At 59.4% G+C, this 22,371-nt stretch overlaps 1 protein-coding gene across 1 annotated transcript in view; it reads left to right on the top strand.

The window, feature by feature from the left end:
- Positions 1-3,442: 3,442 nt before the first annotated feature.
- The window catches only part of SRCIN1 (SRC kinase signaling inhibitor 1), a 66,739-nt gene continuing 47,810 nt past the window's right edge, over positions 3,443-22,371 (top strand). Inside the window, exon 1 of the mRNA XM_027094348.1 lies at positions 3,443-3,763. Within this exon, the coding sequence (XP_026950149.1) occupies positions 3,640-3,763 (124 nt within the window). The 5' untranslated portion in view covers positions 3,443-3,639. The remainder of the gene's footprint in view (positions 3,764-22,371) is intronic.

Here is a 22,371-nt window from a genome sequence, read left to right as displayed (position 1 = left end):
ATCTTCTAACTATGGGGGGGGCGTTCGTGATGCAGGAGGTCACTGATGTCATATCTGGAATTATTCCCAGTGTCTGGGGGCTAAGTCACAGAGCCTCCCTCCCCAAGTCCCCGAGCCCGTGGCTTCTTGGCATCTAGCGTAAAGGCCAGAAAAACCTCCATGTGACAGGACAAGCATCTTTCCAGCCATCATCCAGGGGTTAATGCCCAGTTCCCTAACCCTGACGTTAACTGTGTCTTTACCCTCTTTCTTTACTTTCTGGTCATGAGATGTGTATCAGAGTTAGGCCCCTGCCTCTGGCAGCCCACTGGGTTAGGAGATGGTGGTGGTGATAGAAAAAGAGGCTGGGAGCCTTGGAATCAGGCAAGTCTGGGTTTGAATTTCACCTTTGCTATTCTTAGATTGGGCAAGTGGCTATGCCTCTCTGAGCCTCAACTCCTTTCTCTCTGAAACGGGGCTGAAAACAGCCACTTCCGCAGGGTTTTTGAGAGGATTAAATTAGAGAATATGGGTAAAGCACACGCTGACACCCTTCCACTTAGGTGGGCACAATGTGGGGAAGGGAGGAGAATTTGTCTCATGGCAGGGGACCTGAGGGGGAGGGGAGGGCAGCATCCTGCGTGGTTGAGCTGGGGGCCCGGATGGAGGACCAGCAGCGAGAGTCCCCAGCCTCTGGGCTCTGAGAGGCTTGGGAACTGGTGTCCATGCAGCTGAGGGGAAGCCACCCGCCCCCTTGCCGACCCCTCCCCTACACAGGGCCTGCTGCCTCCCATGCCCATCCTGGGCAGGCAGCCAAGCAGGGAGCTGGATGAGTGCCCACAGCACACTCAGAGGCCAAAAGATGGGCACCATCCAGTTGGCAGAGGGAGAGGCAGCTGGCCCAGGAGGGAAGAAGTCAGGGTGCCAACTGCTGGGGTCGTGTGCCCAGACGGTGTGTCCAGGACACGGCTCTTGGCTGCCCTCCTTAGCTGTCCGGCTGGAGCTGGGAAGGGCCCCTCCTCTCCTTACCCTGGCCCAGTCACCTAAGTTACTGCAACTGGAGATTAATCTCTAAGGGGCATCAGACTTGCCCCGAGCCAGGCATGTGGCTGGCTCAGGGCAGGCCGGGGGTGGGGGGTGGGGGGTGGGAAGGAAAGTGGGAGAGCTTGGATTAAGGCTGCAACTGGGTAGACCAGGAAGTGGGGAAACCGGTTTGTCATTTGGGCCACTTGGGGTGGGGTCTCCTCTCCTGCCCCTATGCTTGCCTGCCATTCTACCTGGTGGCCTATAGCGAAGAGATGTGCTGTGCCCCTTTCTTGCCCATCTAAGCTGGCTTTGGGAATGCCGGGAGTAAATAAAAGGGGCAGGGGACCTTCCCCTCTCCAAGAGAAGCTTGGGAGAGAAGGGACAGGACAGAGAACCGGAGAGAGAGAGAGAGAGCAAGCAACCAGGACAGGAGGAGGAGGGGACAGAGCGACCCAGAGAAGTCTGTGGAGCCAACAGGTAGGCCAAGGTGGGACAGGGACGGGGTGGGAGTGAGGCAGGGGTGGGGCAGCGCTGGCGCTCTGCAGGCTTCGGTGGAGGTGGCAATGGCGTCGACAGGTGAGGTGTGAGAAGCGGCAGGAGCTGGAGCACCCTCCTTTGTAGTCCTGCTTAGCCGATTGGCCGACTCCCCTCACTCACAGCACGGGCCGCTGCAGTTCCAGCAGAAGCCTCCAGGAGGGGCCGCCACCCGAGCTGGGGGCAAGGAGACAGCCCAGCAGGGGGCGCCGTGGGACTGGGTCTCCTTGGCTAAGCCGGGTCTAAGGAGACAGCTAGGGGGACGTCCCGGCACAGGCAGAGGAGGGTCCAGACTCTCCCTGCATAGGACGCCTGTGGCTTCCGGAGGTCACCTTGGCTGAAGAGTAGTCCCCCAGTCCCTCCCTGCCCCGTCCGTCCCCGAATGCTTCTCCATCCTAAGGCGCGCACGGACTAGGAGACCGAGAAGTTTCCGCACCCTCGAGGTGCACCCCCTCCTCCGATGCCGGCCCCCACTTTAGGCATTAGTCCCTGTCATGGCTTGAGGATTGCTCTGGGGGGAAGAAGCAGGTGCAGCGGGGAGGGGAGCGTGAGAGCTCCCCGCACCCCAAGCCCGGCCGCGCGCTGCAGGGTCCCGCAGTGCAGCTGGAGGGCGCGAGGCGCCGGCCCCCTCCCGTCCCTGCTCCCCGCCACCCCGGCGGCCCTTTGTACGTTCAGGCCACACGCGCGTGCTCGCGCCGCGCGCGCTCCAGCCCGCAGTGACACACCCGCGCCGGCGCGCGCGCGCGCGTACACACACACACACACACACACACACACACACACACACTCGCTCTCGCACACTCGGTGACACGCCCGCGCGCGCGCGCACCCACACGCCCGGCCGCCGGCGCCCTCCCAGCTGGTCCACCCCGGCGGGGCCCGCGCCCCCGGCCCGCCCGCCTGGCACCGCGCCCCGGGGCTGGGGCCCAGCGAGGAGCCCGCGAGGCGGCGAGAGGGCGAGCGCCAGGCAGGCCGGCCCGGGGCCCCCGCCCCCCGCGCCCCCGCCCGATGGGGAACGCTCCGTCCCAAGGCATGTCCCTGTCTCTCTCCTTCCTAATGTGCCTCCATGCTTAAGTGGAAGGTATTTCTGTTTTCTTTGTGTGTTTTCCCCTCGGCCGGGGGCGGGGGCGGCGGCCGGGCCGGGGAGGCGGCGGCCGACGGGGCGAGGGATGCTCGGGGCGCAGGTGTGTGGGGGGCAGGGGACCGCGGCGCTCCGGGCTTGGGAGAAGGACCGGGGCGAGAGGAGTGCTGGGACCAGAGAGGGGGTCCTGCATTGGCGAGGCTGGAGACCGGGTGGGGAGGGCCTCGTGAGGCCCGGGGAAGGGGGCCCGAAGGGTTAAAATTTAAAGGGGTTTATGTGGAGGGGGGAGGGAGGGAGAAAAGAGGAAGGGGGATGGATGGTGAGGAGAGCGGAGGAGGGGAGTGGTCCATCCGAGGTGGAGGAAGAGGAGGATGCAGGGGGAGGCGAAGGGGATGGAGAAGTGGTGGGAGCATTAAAGGCCTCTTTCCCCCAGGTCCCAGAATGGGGTGCACGCCCTTGGATGGTGGTGGTAGGCGCTTTGCGCCCGCCCCCCAGGGAAGGAAGAGGATTAGTGTATTCTGGGGTTGGTTGTGTTGCCAGGATACAAGCCTGTATTCCCCGCACCCCCCTCCCCAGTCACCTCGAGGCCCTAGCCCTGGAGACCTGGGAGCCTAAGCAGCAGTTGCAGGACTGGGGACCCGCTCCCCGCTAGGCTGGCGGGAGGGGGAGGGGCTGGGGAGGGGCCATTTGATCTTAAGCCCTCCCCTTGCAGAGGCCAGAGGGCAGGGGAGGGCGCCCCCAGCTGGGGAGAGCATCTCGGGTGAATGAGGAAGTAGGGACTGCCGGAGGCTGAGCGGCAGAGGGCGGGGCTGGGGAGGGGCCGCGCTAAACCCCCCCCCTCCCACGCACCCCTTTGCTACGTCAGAAGCTCCCTGGCCAGCTCCGAGTCCTGTCGGTGGGGGCAGCAGGATGCTGGTGGAAGCAGAGGGGGCCGGCCGGGTGCCTCCGCAGCTCGGCTGGCAGGGCCCGGCGGGGTGTGTGCAGCTGCTGGTGCGAGCCCCTCCGCCCCACCCCTCCCCATGCAGCCCTGGCAGTGCCTCCGGCGCTTTGCCCTGGCCTGGTGGGAGAGGACAGCGGAGGGCAGCGCCCGATCTTCCAGGGAGGAGGCTGGACCGAGGGACCCCGGGGGCCGAGGGGAGCCAGGTGAGCAAGGACAGGGAGTGTGCAAGGAGGAGATCCTGGACTGCCAGTCCCTCTTCCCAAATACGAGGGAACCAGGAGGTCCTTGCAGCCCCCAACTTTAGGAGAAGTGGGTTCCTGACTGGAGCTTTGCAGAAGATGTTGGAGCTACTGTTGTTTGGGGGAGGGGGAAACAGATAAGGGCTGGGAGTCTGGGGCAGATGACCAGACTTCCAGGCTTGTGGGTCTGAATATTCCTTGGTGTTGGGTTTGAGCACTTTGGGGTGGGGATAGGATGCCTTCTTTCCAACTCTGGATATCTTGGTCTGGGTGACCTTGAGCCAACTGCTTTGCTGTCTAACTCTGTGCCTCAGTTTCTCTCGTTCCCTTCCCCATCCTTCTTGCTGGTCTTAAAGAATTGGTGATGCTTTTGATGGAGACTGTCACTGTGAAAACGTGGGGCTTTGTCATCATTGGTGGCAGCTGTGATGGTGGTGGTTTCTGGCATGGTTGCGCGTGTGTACATATGTGGGGGGCAGTTATGGTTTCCGTGTGAGGTCTTTTGCTGGTTTTAGTTGATGTTGGGCCCACTGTGGGCAAGTGTCAGGGTCCGGCATTCATACAGGAAGGAGGGCTCCAGGCAAGCTGGGAGTTGTTGGGGCAGAGACTTAGCTGGTGGCCTAGCATAGAAGCAAGGGATGGAGCATAACAGGAGGGGGTTCCAAGAATAAGATTCCCCCCTCCACCCAGACTGCCGGGCACCCAGGCACCATTGGCAGCAAGTGCAAAGGCTTTGCCCTGGCTTCCTGCCACTGCGCCTTGGGGACAAGAGGGTCTTTGTCCAGTGCTCCCCCCACCCCTGCTCCTTCCGCCCTTACCATGTTGGCCAGTTCTCTGTGATGACCCTCAGGGCCGGGATGGAGATGCAGGTCCCCCATGTGCTCTGGAGATCTGGAAGAAGCAACTGTGGTCTCAGGCACTGCTGAGTGGAGACGGGGAGCTCTTCTAGGGGAAGGGTCCCTGGGAATGAGCCATTGGGAGCTTTGATCCCACCGCATGCTTTCCACTCGCCTCCTTGCCTAACGCGGAGGGGATGGGGTCTGGGGTCTTCATGGCCTGATTCCTGCTGGGAATCCAGGGTTCCATGTTTCTTACATATGTACAGGGCAGAGTTGGGTGCTGTGATGCAGAGCCCCAGATGATCTCTCTCTTTCTCTCTCTCTGGCTAGGGACCCACCCTGGAAAAAAGGTTTAATTAGAACCATTGATTCCTTCTTTGGCTGTGAGCATCGATCTCACCGGTGTGGTCAGAGCTGGGGGTGATGGTGGCGCGGCTGCCGTCTGCCCAGTTCGAACCTTGGCTTTCTCTGACAAAACCCAAGCTTAGGAGGGAGGGGGCTAGGCTCTTTGAAGTACCAGATCTGTTTTAGCCCCATCTCCACCCCAGGTTAGGTCTTGGGGAAAGAAGGGAGACGAGGTTGAGGGTTTGACCTGAGGGAGCTGTGTTTGGGGTTTGAGGGTCCTGAGTAGTGGGCCTGGGGCTCGGGAATGGAGGGGTGGCTTGGTTGGAAGGGAGATGGGAGGCCACTGGGTGGGCAGGCAGAGATTTCAGGGGAAGGATCTGGAGCTTGCCATTAAAGCTTTGCTTTCGAGGAATCCCAAGCACTTATCTCCTCCAAGCCCTGGCAAGGAGATCCGATTTCTTCCTTAGTTTGTGTCTTCGAGGCCCAGAGAGGGACAGAGACGGTCTCAGAGGCCCAGTGGGCCTGGGTCTAGCCTTTGAGCCTGGCTGCCTGACCGAGCGGCCCCTGCCTAGGCACAGAGAACGAAGGGTGAGGCTCCAGGCAGCCTCCGATCTGGTCTCTGGGGTTGGTGGGAGGTGGGGGACAGATTGTGCCCCCGCCCCAAGCCCCAGCTGCCCATCGTGGGTGGGCTGGTGCAGGTGCAGGCTTCAATGAGCCACTCAGATGCTCTTTGAAGAATCCCTTGTTGGCTTCCTAGGGCCCATTCGAGCAAAGATAATAAAAATCTGGCCGTCAGCGGGTTTGAGGGCTGAACTTGCTTCCCCTTCTTTCATTCCCAGCTCTGAAAAGCAGAGATGAAGGCTTTGGATTTGGCTGGGAAGCAGCGCTTGCCTGGCCCGAGGGAGGGAGGGAAGGAGAGCAGGGAGGGAGGCAGAAGAGGGAGGACTGATTTCCCGGCAGCCAGCCGGGGTGTTTGCTGGGGAGGTGGGCAGAGGGTCAGGGACCTGGTCCCCTACTCTTGCCAGGCAGCCTCAGGCCTCGATGGGGCTCCTATGCCCCTCGCCCAGGCTCCAGCCTTGTCCTTCAGTTCCAGAGGCTGGGAGCCCCCCCTTCGGCTCCACTGCTCCCACATTCTCCCCTCTGCTCCTCAGATCCCCCCACTTTCTCCCCCCCTGGTGCCCCCCATCCCTGCCCCTCCATTTTTCTCCCTCTGCCCTTCCCGCTGTCTCTCCTCTTTGTCTCCCCCTTCTGCTCCTTAGTCTCCCCTTTTCTGTCTGTCTGCCCCCTCATACCTGTCTCTCTTCTTTCCTTAGCATCTGTCCTGCTTTCTAGGACTGTCTGGAAGGTTAAGAAGCCAAGCTGGTTGGAGGGAGGGAAGGAGCTGCAGCCACGGAAGGGACCAGCCTGAGTTGACTATTATGGTCTGTCAGGAGTCATAGTCATCAGAGTCCAGGCGGAAGGGGGCCTCTGAGCGCTTAGAGATGTGTGTAGTGAGGGCGCCACCCCCTCCCCGCACACAGCGGGCACCTTGCCCTGACATTGGGCTTCAGACACTCAAGTTCTCCTGCCGCCTTCTACTCCTTGGCTGCCGGAAACCAATGCCTCTGGCCTCTGGCCCCTCCACACCTCTGGTCGCCCACTGTCCAGGCATCATCGCCGCCCTTGCCCATGGTTCCCCCACATCCACTACTCAGGCTCACAGGAGGAAGGGAAGGGTCCAAGGGAACCCCTACAGGCCCTGTGACCCCTTCACCATCTTGTAGGCCCCCCCACATGGAAGACAGGACTGTCATGGAAAGAGCACTGGACTGAGTAAAGAGACCTCGTTAGGATCCTGCCTCAGCGCCCAAATGTCCGAGTGACCTTGAGCAAGTCCCTTCCTCGCAAGGGCCTCTTTCCTCACCTGTGAAATGAGGGGGCACAGGCTGGCTCCTCTCCAAGGTCTCTTCTGACATTCCACCGTTGTTGTGTCTCTCTTCTGGGTGATTTGCATATGCTTTGCATATATCAATGATGCCTGCTTGAAGGGGGAGGGTGCCGCCCACGGGGACCAGAGCCCCACCCACCACTCCAATTCCCCTTGCCCATTGGCCCAGGCTGTCACTGCTGGAATCTCCCAGAGGGATGGAAGCCGGGTGAGGCCTGAGAATTCCCTGGGGAGGTGGCTCCTGTGCTCCAGCCGTCCTAGAGGCAGGATGGGGGGATAGCCCTAGTGGAGGGGACCCCTACCCTCATCACTCCGGCTCTAGAAAGTCCAAACAGTGAAACCAAGTGGGTGTGAATTCACTACGGTTGCCTGTGGCTACCACGGGGTGTGTGAAACCCCACTGAGCCTGGCAGAGGGGTCAGGGCCTGAGCACCTCTAGACGCCAGGAGCTTAGCTAGGTGTAAGAGGTGTAAGAGTCCCTCCTCTGGCTTCAGCTGCCAGACAGGCAGCTTCACAGTCCAGGACAAGTCCTGCCGTCTTTTGCCCTGCCCACTTCTGCTCAGGCCCCTGGGCTCTGGATATGTGTGGGTTGGAACTTGGACCTGAGAGATGGTCACTGAGAACAGGATCATCGCATATCTGGGCCCTGCCTGGCCAGCACACCACAGGTGAGGCGCGGTGCTCCCTGCAAGGGTCACAGGGAGGGAGAAACTGCTGCTCTCAGTTCTGCACCCACCTCCGTCTACCCCGACTGATCTCACGGGCCTTCTCCCCTGCCACCTGGTATGTGCTCTGTGTCTGGCACGGGGCAGTGCGCTGCATCCCAGCCCCCAACCTGCCTCATTTCCTTTCACCCCCATAATACTCATCACGTGGGGCAAGTCTGGGGTAAAGGTTGGCAGCCAGGAGAAGATAAGGTGGGCCACTGAGTAAGGTGAGGAATTCTGAAGACAGGAGCAAAAATCCCCTCCACCGCCATGGTGGGCGGGGCCAGAGGAAACACAGCAAGAGGGATCAAGGTTAGATTTAGTCTCAGGGAGGAACTGACCAGGGGGGCAGTTTAGTTTCTGACCACGGAATTGTTGTGAAACTTAAATAATAGGTGAAAATGTCCAGCACAGTGCCTGACACATGATAAACAGTCAATAAATGGTATGGGGAGGGAATGGATGTCTCTGAACCCAGAGGAGGCCCTCCCCTAACCCTGAGATGCAGGATTTTGCAGGAGATGAAGAGTCAGAAGGACAATTCCCAGAAGAGCTGTTTCTCCCACACAGGCGGCTGCTTCCCCACCGCAGCCCTCGTGCCCCACACACGCACCGGGCTCAGGGCCCAGCCACCCTGGGATACCCTGCCCTCATCATCTCTGCTGCAGGAGGGCAGACAGGAGGGTTTGGAGGCGGGGAATCCTGTTCTCCCCCTCCCCCTGTTTTTGCACAGGACAGCTTGAGAGGAAACAGGCCCACGCTGCAGCAGGAGGAATCGAGGTTAGATGGGAGGGAAACCCCTAGGTGCACGAAGGGTGGCTGCTCTGAGGCGGTGTTTTTGCATCTCTTACCTCAGTGATAGGTGTCTGTGAGCGCAGGTAAGTCAGTGTTGTACCTAGGGGCAGGGGGCTGGTTGGCATGACCTTTGAGATGACCTTTGGGCTATCGGAAGGAACTTGGTAGATCCAGTTTCATCTCTTGTGGCTGTGATGGTTGGCCAGAGTGCAGGGGGCCGTGATGAAGAGGAGTTCAGAGCTGCTGGGGAGGAGGAGGTTACAGCGAAGTCAGTCTTTGATCCCCCAGGGCAGAGAAGTCAAGTGCGGGGTGAAGAGCAAGCCTTGGACTGGTGTCAGGTTGCCTGCCTCCCCTACTGCTGTGTGACATTAGGCAAGTTAGTTGCCCCCTCTGGTTTTCAGTGTCCTCGGTGTGAGAAAAGGGTGGAACTAGAGAATCTCTAAAGTCCCTTCCAACTGTCAGAGGTTCTACCCACCTCCTCTCTCCTGAGATAATACATGCCTCGCCACACAGACGGTGGGAATAATACTTCCCAGCTCCAGCTAAACCAGGAAAAATGGAGATTTGGCCCAAGAGAACACTGGTGCTTTTGTGCGCCTGCATACGCCTTGCAAACAGTCCCTCCTGCTCTGAAGGCACATCTTGCCTAAATCTGTCCTCTCAGCCCAGAAGATGGATAAGCGAGAGGCTATAGGATTCAGCTACCGTCTTGTTTTCCTCCCACCCCAGAAAAAAAAGGCTTTGCAGCACTCCGTTCCAACCAGGGACTATAATCCAGTCCATCTTTTCTTCTGCGGAGGCACTGCCAGCTGGTGGCTCCTCTCCCCCACAACCTTTTCCTGGTTCCTGGTAGCCTCAGCCACCTGGCCCGGTTGCCTGCATATCCCGGAGTGGAGTAGCACTGAGACTGGGAAGGAGCTGGGTTTTCACACGGCCTGCCTTTCTCACTTCTGCCAACCTCCTCATCCCAGCACCCTGCTCTCTGTCCCACCCCAGTCACAGAGCGTGCTGGAGACCCCAGACCCAGGGACCCACAGGGGGCCCCCCAGATCCAGAGACCCCCACAGAGTGGCCCTAAGCTGGAGATGTTTGTGCAGAGCCTAGGAGGCAGAGAGGGTGTGTGTCCTGCTGGCTCCTTCCACCCCAGGGAGGCTGATAATTGCAGACACAGCAGGCATCTGCGGCGTCACCCCAGGCACCAGCAGCTGCCTCATTGAGGAAGAATTAACGATCCCAGTTCATTGGGAAGGCATTCCACGGCTCACTGAAGCCCTTGCAGGCCTGAACCCGGGCCTCTATGCCTCCTCTCCGGGGCTGTCCCCTGCCTCGTCCATCCCCTCCCAGTGGCCAGGCTGGCCTGCTGAGTCCCCATTCTTGTCCCAGCCTTCTTCTAAGTTGAAAGTTGGGACTCTGAGGGAAAGCCAGGGCTGTCTGGACTGACAACGACTCTCGCTTTGCTGCCCCTGACTTTTTAGGCCCCCTCTCCCTAGCGTGGGTGCTTGCGGGGGGATTTCTGGATGTTAAAACAAGAAGAGACCTTTGAGGGGCTTCCTGGAGCCTCTTCTGTGACGGAGGCGGGAGAGTAGGAAAGGGGCTCCCGGAGAGGCAGAAGTGACTTAAAGATGAAGCTGGGGAGGAGCCAATTCTCCTGAAGCCAGCAGCTCATCCCCCACCCCTGATCCCTTGTCCATTTGCAGCCTACGGTTAGAATTATCTGCTTCCCACTCCTAGGATGAGGCAGAAAGAAACTGAAGTGAGGCCTTCTGCTCCACTCATTGTCCGTAAAAAATAGTTTATGCTGGAGCATGGGATGGAAAGAGGTTAGACTTCAGGCAGAACTTCCCAGCGGGCACTGAATGGGAGCCCGCCAAAGGCTGGGGAGGATGGATGGGAAGCAGTTCAGCTCAGGGGCCAAGCGCTCAGGCTCTGGAGTCGGACAGATCCGGGCTGGCATCCCAGCCCTGTGGCTCACTCACTGTGTGGTGTGGGGCAAGTCACTTCACGTCTCTGAAGCTCAGTTTCCTCATCTGTAAATTGGGACTGGTATCCGTGGTTCCCTCACAAGGTGGGTACCAGGATTAAATGAGGCAATTTAGGCGGAGCTCCTGGCACATGGTGAGCTTTCAGTAAACAGTAATGTCTTTGTCTTCATCCTCGTCCTCACTGTCCAGTAGAATGAACGAATGGGTGGCTCTTCTCCCAGGAAAAAGAGACATACGTGAGAAAGCCTCTTACCTAAAACCCAGATTCTCACCCCAGCCGGCCTGGGGCTGGGCCCCTGGAGCTGCCACTTAAGGCCAGGGGTGAGCGGGGAGCTAGGCCTCTTGAGTCTTCATGCCCCCACCTGGTGCCCCTCTGTCCACCTGCCCCTTCTGTGCCCCACCCCCACCCCACTGCTTTGTCCAGGAAGCCCTCTGGGGCTACATATGTCAGTGAACATTCTTGATTTCTGCCCCCAGTCAATGTCCCAACATCTGGGTACAGCAGCTGCTTCTCCCCAGGACGCCTGTGTCTTGGGTAATCGGTGGGAAAATTGGAAACATCAGATTGGCAGGGGGCTCTGAGGATGCTTGTAGCCAGACGTGATGTGCGTGTGGATGGGTCCGAGACAGCCAGTGAGGGCTGGGCCCGAGAGGGTGCCCGGCCCACGGTGTCTCCGTGCAGGAAGGGTCCTAACGCCGCGCCCCAGGATGAAAGGCAGCAGACAGGCGTTGGGGCACGAGGGAGGTAGAGTACAGTTAGAAGGACTTCCTGCAGAGTGAGAGCGAGGCAGCATGACGGACACCTGAGGGGGGCCGTGCCCTGGCAGTTTGAGGATTGGGGGCGCGTGGGGGTCAGGAGCTGGGCACAGGGCTTCCGGCAAGCCCCTATCACAGCAGGAGTGTGTGCGCGCGTGTCGCGTGTGAAGTACCCCTGTTTCCTCTGTTGTGGGCAGAGAAGGGGGGCCTTCCTCAGGGTTAGGGGGTGAGTGGAGCAGATGGGGGTCTCTTGGGCTGGGAGGGGGTGGTCAGCAGAGCAATGAAGGCAGGCCCCTCTGACTCTGAACCCACCAGCCTTCCAGAATGAGGCGACCTTGGCTGGGGGAGGCAGATGGGGGTCTTGTGTGGACCCCAGTAAAGAGCCTGCCCCCGTTTCTGGGAGGAGAACCAGGCCTGGCTTGCTGGCTGTCTATCCTGGGGACCCCACTCTGGGGACCCCCTTGTTTTCTGTGTTGTCCTGCTGTCTGTCCTCCTGTCTGTCTCCCACCTGTGTCTCTGCCCCTTCAGCCCCTGCTCTTCCTCCGACACCCAGTGTCTGTCCCGCCTGCCCCCCAGCCCTCAGTGACCCCCCAAAGGGACACCTCCTAATGCTCTGCTTTGCTCTGTCCCCGTCCCCTCCTCCCCCAAGGCCCAAGGCCCCTGCCGGGCCCATCCCACTTTGGGAGCCCTGCCCCAGCCCCTTCCTCTCTTCAGCTCCTCTCCTCCAGCTCTGGGCATTCATTCACGACTTTCCTCCTTTCCTGTCCCTCACCCAGGGCTCCAGCGTGCAGCAGGAGGGAAGCCTCCAGGACTCTGTTCCCTCTGTTTAAAGTCTCCAGGTTGGTAAGCCAGGAGGGGGGCCTCTCCCCACCATCCTGCCACCCACTGCTCCCTAGCTGGTGCCTCTCCCCAGCTTCGGGGGCCAGAAACGGGGGAGGGGGCTATCCCTGGGGGGCCCAGGCCTTTGCCAGGGGAGGGGGCAGCAGAGACCTGACTCTGGGGAGGGCACCTTGCCTGGCCGAGAATGTGTCCGTGTGTGCACGTGTGTGCATGTGAGTCAGTGTGCGCGAACAAACACGTGTGCATGTATATGTGTGTGCTGGCTGCAAAGCTCCATGTAGTGGGGCTGGGGAGGGAGGAGGAGGCGGGAGCCCTCTGTCGAGGAGAGAGATGGCCTGGGGAGAGGGGGTCAGGAGCAAGGGGCCCTTCTTATCAGGGGCAGCCCATGTTCTAGCGTCGGCCAGAGGGGGGGCGATGGGAGAAGATGGGACCACATCGACCTCAGTACAGCTTTGTTTAGTTTATAGGCACTTGAAACCCTGTGATCGCATTTCATTTATTGAATCGTTCATTCATTCTTCCATCCACTCCTTCCTTCTTTCATTCAATACAGATTTATTGAACACCTTCTCTGTGCCAGGCACTGGTCTAGGCTCACAGGCCAACAATGACCAAGACAGCGAAGTTTCTTTCGTTGCTTATGTGGTGAGCAGATAGAGGTTAAGGGGTTGGCTGAATTCACTGGCTGTGGGGCCTGGGGCTGTGGCCTGGCTGGCTGTCTGGAAAGGGCTGTGACCCTCCGTCCACTGATGCCCCATCCGCCCCTGCTCCCCCTGCTGGCAGCTGCTCTGCACTTCATGTCCCTGCAGAGTGTCCCCTGACCCAATGGCACTCCTCTCCTATAATGTGTCCCTGCCAAGCAGGCAGTGACTGAGGTCCCAAGTGCCCGTGACCCTGGGCCCTGTGGGCAGGGCCAGAGCTGGGGCCACTTCAAGAGGGCCTCTGGGAACCCCCATCTCACTTCCGTGCCCAGGACCAGCAGCCTGGAGCACTGGACTTGAGACTCAGTCTGATTTGGGTTCCAAGGCTCACATAAACCATGTCCTAGCTGTGTGGCCTTGGACAAGCCACTCTCCCTCTCTGAGCCTCAGCGTCCTTGCCCGTAAGATGGCAGGCTTGTTGAGAAGAATATGGGAAAAGCAGCAGCAGCTGGACCGGAGCCCAGCCCACAGCAGGGGATGCCCAATTGCTGGCTTCCTTTCTGCGCCTCCCCCAGCCCCTCCCTGGGGCTGGGCAGGCTGTGCCCTGGGTACTGTCTGTGTGCTGCCCCTGACCGCCCTTGGGAGAGGGGCTGCAGAGTCCCTGCCTTGGCTGTTCGCAGGCTCCACATCCTCCAGCCCTTCTCCAGCTCTCTGGAGGATGCTTCGGCCCCAATCCGGGCGGGCGGATGGGGGAGGCAGCCCTCCTCGCCACTGTGGCTGCCGATGCCTTGATGGCCTTTTAATAACTGCTCGGAGACAATCTGTAGAGTGCTCGTTTGTCTGCCTCTTAATTAAAATTACCATTTTCCTAAAAGAGCAACGATGCCGCTCTCCTCCCCCGCCCCCCTCGGTGGCTGCTGCCAGGAGAAGGCAGGAGTGACGGGAAACTGCAGACTTTCCCCTCACCCCGCGTCCTGGTCACACAGGCCACCCCCCCTTCCCCACACAAATGGCAGAGGGGCCGAGGCTCAGGGGCAGGGAACCAGGGAGGGGGCCTGACTGCCCTCCTCTTTCGCTTAACCCTCTTCTGGAATACTCCCAGAGGCGGGGAGCTCAGTCCTTTCCCAGACTTACTTTTTACATCTGTAAAGAGCCAGAGTGGGGCTGTGTTGCTCTCCATGGGGTCAGGGAAGTGACTCAGTGACTTAGTCGGGACAGCAGATGCTGCTTGTGAGGCAAGGGAACGTGGTCTTACATCGTAGCTCCACCAACAAGAACCACCTAGGAAATGTTCTGGAGGAGAGGGAGGCGCTGCAGCCTGGGGCCCGGAGATGCAGCACTAGGAAGGACCCCTTGAGATGCCTCTGTCTCCATCAGCTCCCAGTGGCCCTCCCCTTTCCCTCTGTGACCCTCTGCTTCTGTGCCTCCTCTTCCAGGAACACCCTGCCTTCGTCACCTCCCACTTCTGCTTCTCCCTGAAGTGCCCCTCCCTGACCACCTCCGGGCTCGCCCCCTGAGCTCCCAAGGCTCTGTCAAATCTCTCATGGCATCGGTTCTGGACATAACTGAGCCTACTAGTTCGTGTTTGCTTTTGGGGCAGCAAACTCAGTGCTTTCAGGGGCTGGAAATGAGTGAAGCAGTGGATGAGGACGATAGGGAATGGTGAGGACTGCACTGAGGAATAGAGTGCCTGTGTTCCTTAAAGGCATTAAAATTCAAAGAAACAAAACAAAGCACCACCAGCTAAACGAAATGCCTGTGCCCCAGTATGGCCCCAGCGTGGTCTTTGCTAAACTGCAATTCATTTATCTTGGCATCCTCATATTGCCCACTGCATAGTAGGTGTGTACTCATTGTTTGTTGAGTGAATACGTGATCATCCATATGTCAGGCACTGTGCTAGATACTTTATGTATTTATTTCTTCCCCTCTTCCCAAGGTAAGCACTATTTTTCCCATTTTGCCATTAGAGAAACTGACATCCAGAAAAGTAAAACGACTTGTTCAAAGTCACACTTATGGGAAGGGGCATTTTTTGATTTGAGCCTTGGCGTGCTGTGTCCTTCTTGCTCTGTGTGGTCACGGGCATGCCTGTGCGTGAGACAGGGCATATGCATTCAGTACGTGGTCTGGCTAACGGGGAGCACTGGTGTGGCTAGTGGCCACCTTGTTGACATGCGTCGTGCACCTGTGGGGAGGTAGGGTTGAAGGAAGTGAGGGCTGCAGAGGCGGGGAGGGAGCAGACGCCCCTCACCCCAGCACACCCCTCCTCCGTCAGCTTCCGGTCCCATCCCAGCCGCCTGGGGATGGCGGCGTGGTGACAGGTGCCGAGCTGCCGAGATGACAGCACTGCTGATTCCCCCATAATTACTGTCTGATGAGATGCCAGAATTAGCCACCATGCGAGCATGGGATGCAGATACGGGGCAGAGTGCTGGGAAGCAGCTGTGGGGAAGGGAGCCTCTCCGTCCAGTCCTGGGGCCCTCTGGCAGGAGGGCAGAGTTTGGTGAGGAGGAAGTAGGTTAACAAAGAGGAAGCACTGTGTGGTTAACATGCATCAGATGTTATCGTGTGGGCTGTGGTTTTCCAGTCCTCAGAGTGGCTGGACACACCCCTGAGATGGCTGGCTTCCAGACAGGGTATCAAGGGCCTCAGGCCACTAAGTAGAGAATTATGGGCAGAGCAGGCTGCCCACTCAGACTCCTGGGCAAACGCTTTGGTGCTTGTAGCTGGGATGTGCCTGGCTGGGGCTAGGGCATAGTTGCTAGGAAGGGGCTAAGACCCAGAGCAGACTCCTGGAATCACATTAGCATAGCCAGGCAGCAGAGGGCAGAAGGAAGTGCCTAGAAGGAGCCGGCAGGTTGAGCTAACCTTGCCAGGAGAGTCGTCCATCCCAGGCAGGAGGAGACAAGTTGGCCCTGAGGCCCGAGGTCAGGGGAGGCCTGAGAGTTGAGAGCAGGAGATAAGGAAGGTACGTTCTGGTCCCAGAGCAGGGCTGAGTATGCCCTGGCATTTGTTTCCCCTGGCACACATGCTGGGGGCAGGAGGAGGGCTGGCGAGAGCAGAAGCAGAGAGGGGTCATCTGGGCTGCTCAGACCTTATCTGGACCATTGGAGCAGTTTTGAAGGCCACCAGCTAAAAGCGGTGGTGACAACATGGGGCCGACCCAACAGAGGGCAGTGCACATGGCCCGGGGCTGAAGCCAGGCCACAGAAGGAAGGACTTGAGGTGTTGGGCTCAGGAGAGAAGATACTGGTTCAGGAGCCTTCATTCTGCCCTGAAGGGAGAAGTAATCGTGCCCTGCCCCTGGACCCCTCTGAGGGCCATGGGCACAGACTCTGGCTCTTTTTAAGGAAGGAGGAGTTCCACAAGGTAACTGGTGCCTTAGATGTAATGAGCTGTCTGTTTCTGGAGGAATCCAAGTCCTGGCTGGATGGCGTTCCTGAAATAGGACTTGCAGTTCTGTGTCAGCACAGCCTGTGGCAGGGGTTGGGAGGACTCAGTACCAAACTAAGGTATGAGTGGAGGGCTGTGGAAAGGCAGGACCCCCTTCCCAGCCTGGGCTTCTGTGGCCCTGGGGCAGCTCTGCTCCCTGCCCCTCCTTCTCTCTCAGCCACGCCCTGGGGAAGGGTCCCCACTCTTCCGGTGTGAGGTCTCCCCAAAAAGGATGGGGTTGAGGGTCTCTGCGCTTCTCTGGGGAGGGGCCTGTTCGAGTGTTCCCTTCTTAGGGAGTTGGACAGACTGAGGGGACGTAAGGGGCTCTGGCCCAGTGGCTCAGACGAAGACTCAGGGATGCCTTGGTGGCAGAATCAGCGTCTTCCTCAGGGGTAGCAGGGTGTAAAGGAGAGAAAGGGGATCCGGGCTGAGAACCCCACAGTCGAGACCAGGCTTCTCCACTTGGCAACTCTGACCATGGACAAGTCACCCCTTCTTGAGCCTCTGCTTTCTCACCTGTAAAATGGGGGGAGAGCAACGTCACGAGGTGACTCTGAGAACTGAATGAATAGAGGCTATCAGAGCCCCTTGTGGGCTGTCATGAGAGTGTGCTTGGTTGAGGGCTGGGTATCAAGAGTGCTGTCATTCATGGCTGGTCCGTTTTCCCCACGGCATCCAGCAAGCCTGGTGCTGGGTTTAAACCTCATCACTCCAGATGGATGGATGGATTTAACTGAGACGAGAAGGTTGGAGGCTTCAAGTCTCTTCCAGAGGGAAGGGGGGACTGTTTATTTCTCCCCTGCCTTCCAGCTCGTGCTCCACCTTCCTGGATCCTGCTCTGGTGGGACGGTTCAGGTTAGGCAACAGGGAGAACTGAAAGATGCCCCTGGAATCTGATCAGGCTTCCCAGGTCAGTCTGGACCCAGCAGTCAGGCAGGAAACTCTGAGTCTCCTCCTCCCTTCTCTGGGTTCCCCCATCTTCCATCCTCCAGAGTCTCTCCTGGTGCTAACCTTAGCATCCCTAAGGAGGGAACATACTGGGACGCAGATTTGGCCGTTTGTACCCGGTTGGCTTGCAGGGCAGTAGAGTAATTGACCTGTGAGGTGAGGGCTGAAACTTGCAGCCCAGAAGCCCTGTCCTTCACCCTCCGGCAGCAGGTGGAAGGGGGTCCAGGGCCCGCCGGCCCCTTGTCCTGGTGCAGGAGGCTGAGCACCTGTAGAGGGAGACAAGGGCTGGGGGTGCGAGGTCCAGGAGGGGCATCTCAGTCCTTGGCATCACCTGGTTGGGTAAACATTGGTGAGAGTGGAGTGGCCTGTATTTGTAGACAAAATGTCAATGCTTTCGCAAGGGGACTCTGAACTTGACAAAGCAGGAGAGGCGCCAAGAAGCTGCCTCTCTGAGAAGGGGTAGCTGGACTCAGCATGGGCAAGTGGGGTCCCCAGTGTCTTTCGCTCCAAGCTGGAGATGCCTCGAGCTGGCACTTGAGGGAGCCCCCAGGTGCACTGCAATCTGTGGAGAGGTTGTAAATGTATATGCTGTGTGCGTGGGCACAGCACCCTGTCTGTCCACGTAGCACCCAAGGTGGCATCTCTGCAGTGACCCAGTCGCAGCTGGGCCCACGTTGATGTCTGTGGTGGGTGCAGGGGAGGCCTTCGTGACTGGGCACACGTTCGTGAGCCTGTGCTGGGCGTGTGGGCATGTACCATGGGGGCACAGGCGTGACGATAGAAGTGTGAGGAGCAGAAGCGCGGTGACCTGTGCTTGGAGTGTGGAGGCACCAGGACCCCGATCATCCTGGTGTCTGAGGGAGCTGTCTGGGTGCTGGGTTGTGGGCCTGGGAAGAGCCTCCTCGAGACAGCCTGATCCCATGAAGGGCAGTGTCTCAGCGGAGGATGTGGAGGGGGACAGCAGGGCTGAGGCTCCTGTCCAACATTTGTGAGGCCCTCAATGAGTCCTGGGTGCTGACAACACTTCCCTGTGGGGAGGTGGGGTGATGGGTGGGGCTTCCACCCCTCACCTCCGAGAGATTGGGGTCCCTCCCCCTGGGAACAGGATGCCTCCCTCGGGGCTTGCTTTCAGCCTGAGGCAGCTATAGGGGCATGGTGAAGGTCCCTTTGCCCACACCTGCTGCCCTGGCCTTGGCGCCCTGAGGCTCGAGTGCCCCCGAGGAGAGGAGGCTCACTGACAGCCGCCCCTGAGCAGTGGCAGAGCTGGGAGGACAGGCATCAGCCTCCCTCCCTTTCCACCGTCTACTTCCCTTCCTCCCAGCCTGTGTTCCTCTCTGCTGCCTCTCCAAGGAGATGTGGGACTGACAGGACACCTTCCCTGGGCACGTGACGGTGGAGACGCCAGGCGGAAGTTAGCTTGTTAGTGAGGGCTGTGTGGGCACACGCCAGGGCTGTTCCCAGCTTTTCCAGCGACAGCTTCAGACTGGGGGTGATGTGCTCCCCTCTGCATCCCTGCCCCTGCCCTTCCTGGGGAAGCCAATTAGCCAGATCTTCATTAGTGGCTAAAAATCCAAACCCTACCGTCCTGGGTTTGAGAAAACTCTGACTGTGGAGTGAAAGGGAATCAGGCGATTGGGCAGATCAGGAAGGAGCTGTCCCCCACCCGTTCCCTAGGCCGGTGCCTTCCTGCAGTGTACAACCCACACGCCTGTTATTAGTTTAAAAAAAACAAATGAAAGGACTGAATCTCAGAGACGCTGCTGACCTGCTCAAGGTTACACAACTAGATAGCGGCAGAGCTGGGTCTGAACAGAGCTTTCTCACCTCCAAGTTGAGTGAGTTTTGGTAATGCCATAGCTTTGCCGGCAGTTGGGGGAGGGTTGCAGGGAGAAGAGGGAGGGTCCTATATCTGAAATTCTGGACAAGAGGCTGGCTTGTTGGCCCTTTCGCAGGAGAGGTGGGTCTTTGAGGAGTATGGTCCGGACCCCACGTGGGGACCCTGGTTTCTGTGTGGCAAGCAGCCACTGGGCTGGGGCGGGCGCCTGGGGGTACAGCTGGACTGTGATCCACAGCTCTTCTCTCTCTGGGGCCGAGGGTGCTGCAACATCTTCCACCTCTCTGCTGATTCCTCCTAAGGAGATTGTTAGTCTCTGCCTGCCTGGGGCCTGGAGAGGGGCTCCCCTGGTAATTGCTTTCGGGGAAGTGGCAGACAGGTGTGGACAAGTCCTTGTCCCTGGGGGCCAGGGGGCCAGGGTTCCATTTCCGGCTCTGCTTCTAGCTCCCGAATGAATCGGTTCGCTCTCTGGGCCTCCGTTTCCTTCCCCGTTAAAGGCATTTGACTGGAGGGAAAACAGACGCAGGCAAGGCTTAGCTGAACAGTCTTGAGACATCACTCCTCTTTGCCTAAGAGCGAAGAACCGAAGGGAGGGAGGCCTCACCTCGCCGGGGTAGAGGGCTGCTGTGCCCTGTGCCCCGTGGACGTGGGGAGTCGGGGGGGAGAGGGCAGCAGGTAGAAGGAAGCGAGGACTCCAGGGCCACGCAGAGCCAGGGCAGCTGGCAGAGATGGCACTGAGACCAAGCCTGGCATCTTTGACTGTCCCCGGGCCCCCATCCCACTCCTGAGATGGCAAGACCACCCAGTGTGGGCGGAGTGGTATCTCTGCCATCAAGGAGGCCCCAGTCTGAGGGAGGAGACAAGAGACTTGCCCAGAGGGAGCTTCTGATCCAAAGAGGTAAACAGGGGCCCGCCCCTAGTGCCCCTCAAAGAGGAGGCACAGGTCCTGCCCAGTCTGAGGGGGAGACAAGGTTCTGTCCTAGGCGAACCCCTAGTCTGATAGGGGAAACAGGGGCCCTGCTCTGGGGTGTCCCTAGTCTAAGGGGGGAGACAAAGGCTCCCAATCGGAGGGAGGAGACCTGGGCCCTGCCCTGTGATGTGCCCAGATTCGGGGAAGAGGCCCTGCCATGCCGGGGCTCCCAGTCTGAGCAAGTGGACAGAAGGTGCAGGACAGAGTCAGCCTGTGGACGGGTGAGAAGCGAGAGCTGGCAGAGGAAGCATCTGGCTGGGGCAGCGCCCGCCCTATCCCCCGGGAGCCCAACACCCTCTCTCTCTCTCAAATTCCCTCTCCCTGGGGAAAGCCCCAGAGGCTCTGCTGGGAGCAGTCAAGACCCAGGCAGGTGAGCTCTCCCTCCCCAGCCCTGCCGAGGTCCTTTAATTGATTCCGACTCGCTTACCAAGTGGCCTTTGGTGGGTTTTAAATCTGCGCAAATTGGTTCGCGTTTCTCTGCCTGCGTGAAGCTGAGGCTGGCAGTGCCCTGCGCCCTCCCCTGCCTCCTGGCTCCCTCCGGGGCTCTGTCGTCTCCGCCCCGCTCCCCAGCCGGGTCTAGATGCCCAGCTTCCCTGGGGGCTGGGGGGTAGTAGGACTCCCTGGACGTGGGGGTAGAGGAGTCCAGGGGGGTCACAGGCCACAGTCCTCTTCCCCCTCTTCCCCCCCAGCCCGGGGAAGGGAGTCCACACAGTGACTTGTTAACTCCCTCAGCCTCCCTGAGCCTCAGTTTCCCTGCTGTACTGCCAGGAGAATCGACCCACCCCAGGCTGTCCTCCACCGTGGCTCTGTAGATCATGCTGGGGGGTGGGGAGGGGGCCTCGGTGTCACCAGCCAAGGGCTATCCTGCCTCTGACGCCCTCTCGCCTTGCCCACCTTCCCCCACCACTGCGCCGCCCGGGTAGTGGTCCATCGTGGGATGCGCTCCACCTGGCCTCTCCCCACTTGTGTGTCCTCCCTCTCACACCTCAGGGACAGAGGGAGCTGCCTTCCCCGGGGACTCAGTGATGACTGGCCTTGCCCCTGTGCTCCCAGGTTCCAGGGAGTCACCTTTCTTGATTAACCGTCACCCCCATGATTACAAGTCATTTCACTTTCCTCCCAGGCCTCCCTTCCATGGAATCCCCTCCCCCTTCTTCTCTGTCATCCCTCCCGGACCAGACAGGCTCTCCTGAGGGGGCCTGACCTTCAGGGCAGTGGGGCTGGGCTGGGGGGATGGGGAAACACGGGGGCAGGTTTGGAGGCTCGTGCCAGGAGCTGGACTTGAAGCCCTGCCCTTAATCCTCGGTGTGGCCACCTCCTCCCCTCCAATGCCCCTTCCTCCCACTGCCCACCTCCACCTCTGAGGCTCCGGTTGGAGTGACAGGGAGACTCAACGGGGTGCTGGGCATTAGCAGTTTGGGGGGATACTATACAGGAATGTTTACAGAAAGGCAATTGCCTGGAAAATGATTTCGGTTGCTGTGGTATGGGGCGGAAAAGATGGCTTTACAGAACCGACACAGACGGGCTTCTGCTCCAAGGACCCACGACAGACAGCGGACTGAGGGCCCCCAGAGCCAGGGGCGCCCAAAGACCGAGGCGCCAGCTACTTCACGGGGGGAGGTGGGGGTGAAGGGGTGATCCCAAGCTTGACCTTTGTCCTCTGGCCTCTGACCTCCCAGCACAGTGCACTTCCTGACTGCAGCAGCCGCCCAGCAGGATGGACTTGTCAGGCACAGTCGATGGTGGCAGTCGCCTTGGGGCTCCCCCTGGGGGACCTGGGCTCCTCTTACTTTGGCTGCAGACGGTGGGACTGGGGGAGGCTTGCTCCGCATGTGTTCAAGTGTGTGTGTGTGTATCTGTGGGCAAGGCACTTTGGGTATGAACCGGGCCCTCCACTTTTCCAGCAATCTCCATGCCACCCTCCCCTTGCCCTGCCTGCGGACCTCACTGCGATCTAGCCCCAAGGTCCTCTGTACTCCCTGAGTTGGTGCTCAGCCACCACCTCTGCCCAGGCAATGGATGGGGGCGCACCTGTGAGGTCTCTCAGGTCCCCAGGGGAGGAGCCTTGTCCAGCCTCCCCGTCTCTGGGGAAAGGGAGCCAGGTCCTGAACTCCGGGTCCTCACAGCAGGTCCTCTCTTCTCTGTAGCTCGCAGCTCTGTTCTCCCCTCTACTTCCTCCCCTTCCTCTCTCTTCTTCCCTCTCCCTCCCCCTCTCCTCTTCTCCACTCTCTCTTCCTCTGAAGATGATGTCATGGGTGGATGTTGCCCAGTGACAGCCTGAGGGCTGGTGACATCTGGGGTAAAGACGCCAGGTGGGGAGGGTCTGGATGGCTTATGAGAGAGTGTCACTGAATCCTTGGGATCTTAATTCTTATCTTGAGTTACAGTGATCTCATGTAAAAGAATGCAGTGAGGATAAAAATAAACTGGGCTCCTAAATAAACGTGGAATTTGGAGTTGGTGGAACAAATAACAATGTCGCTTTCTTTCCCAAGCACCTGCGCCTTTATCCGCAGCCGGCCACTGGGGGGCGCCCACTGCTCCCTGGTC

This window comes from Aethalodelphis obliquidens, unplaced genomic scaffold (genome assembly GCF_003676395.1).
Source record: "Aethalodelphis obliquidens isolate GAN/ISIS:26980383/991018 unplaced genomic scaffold, ASM367639v1 scaffold89, whole genome shotgun sequence".
In the NCBI taxonomy this organism is placed as follows: Eukaryota; Metazoa; Chordata; class Mammalia; order Artiodactyla; family Delphinidae; genus Aethalodelphis; species Aethalodelphis obliquidens.
The sequence above is the reverse complement of the archived record's forward strand: the minus strand, read 5'-3'. Positions and strand labels throughout refer to the sequence as shown.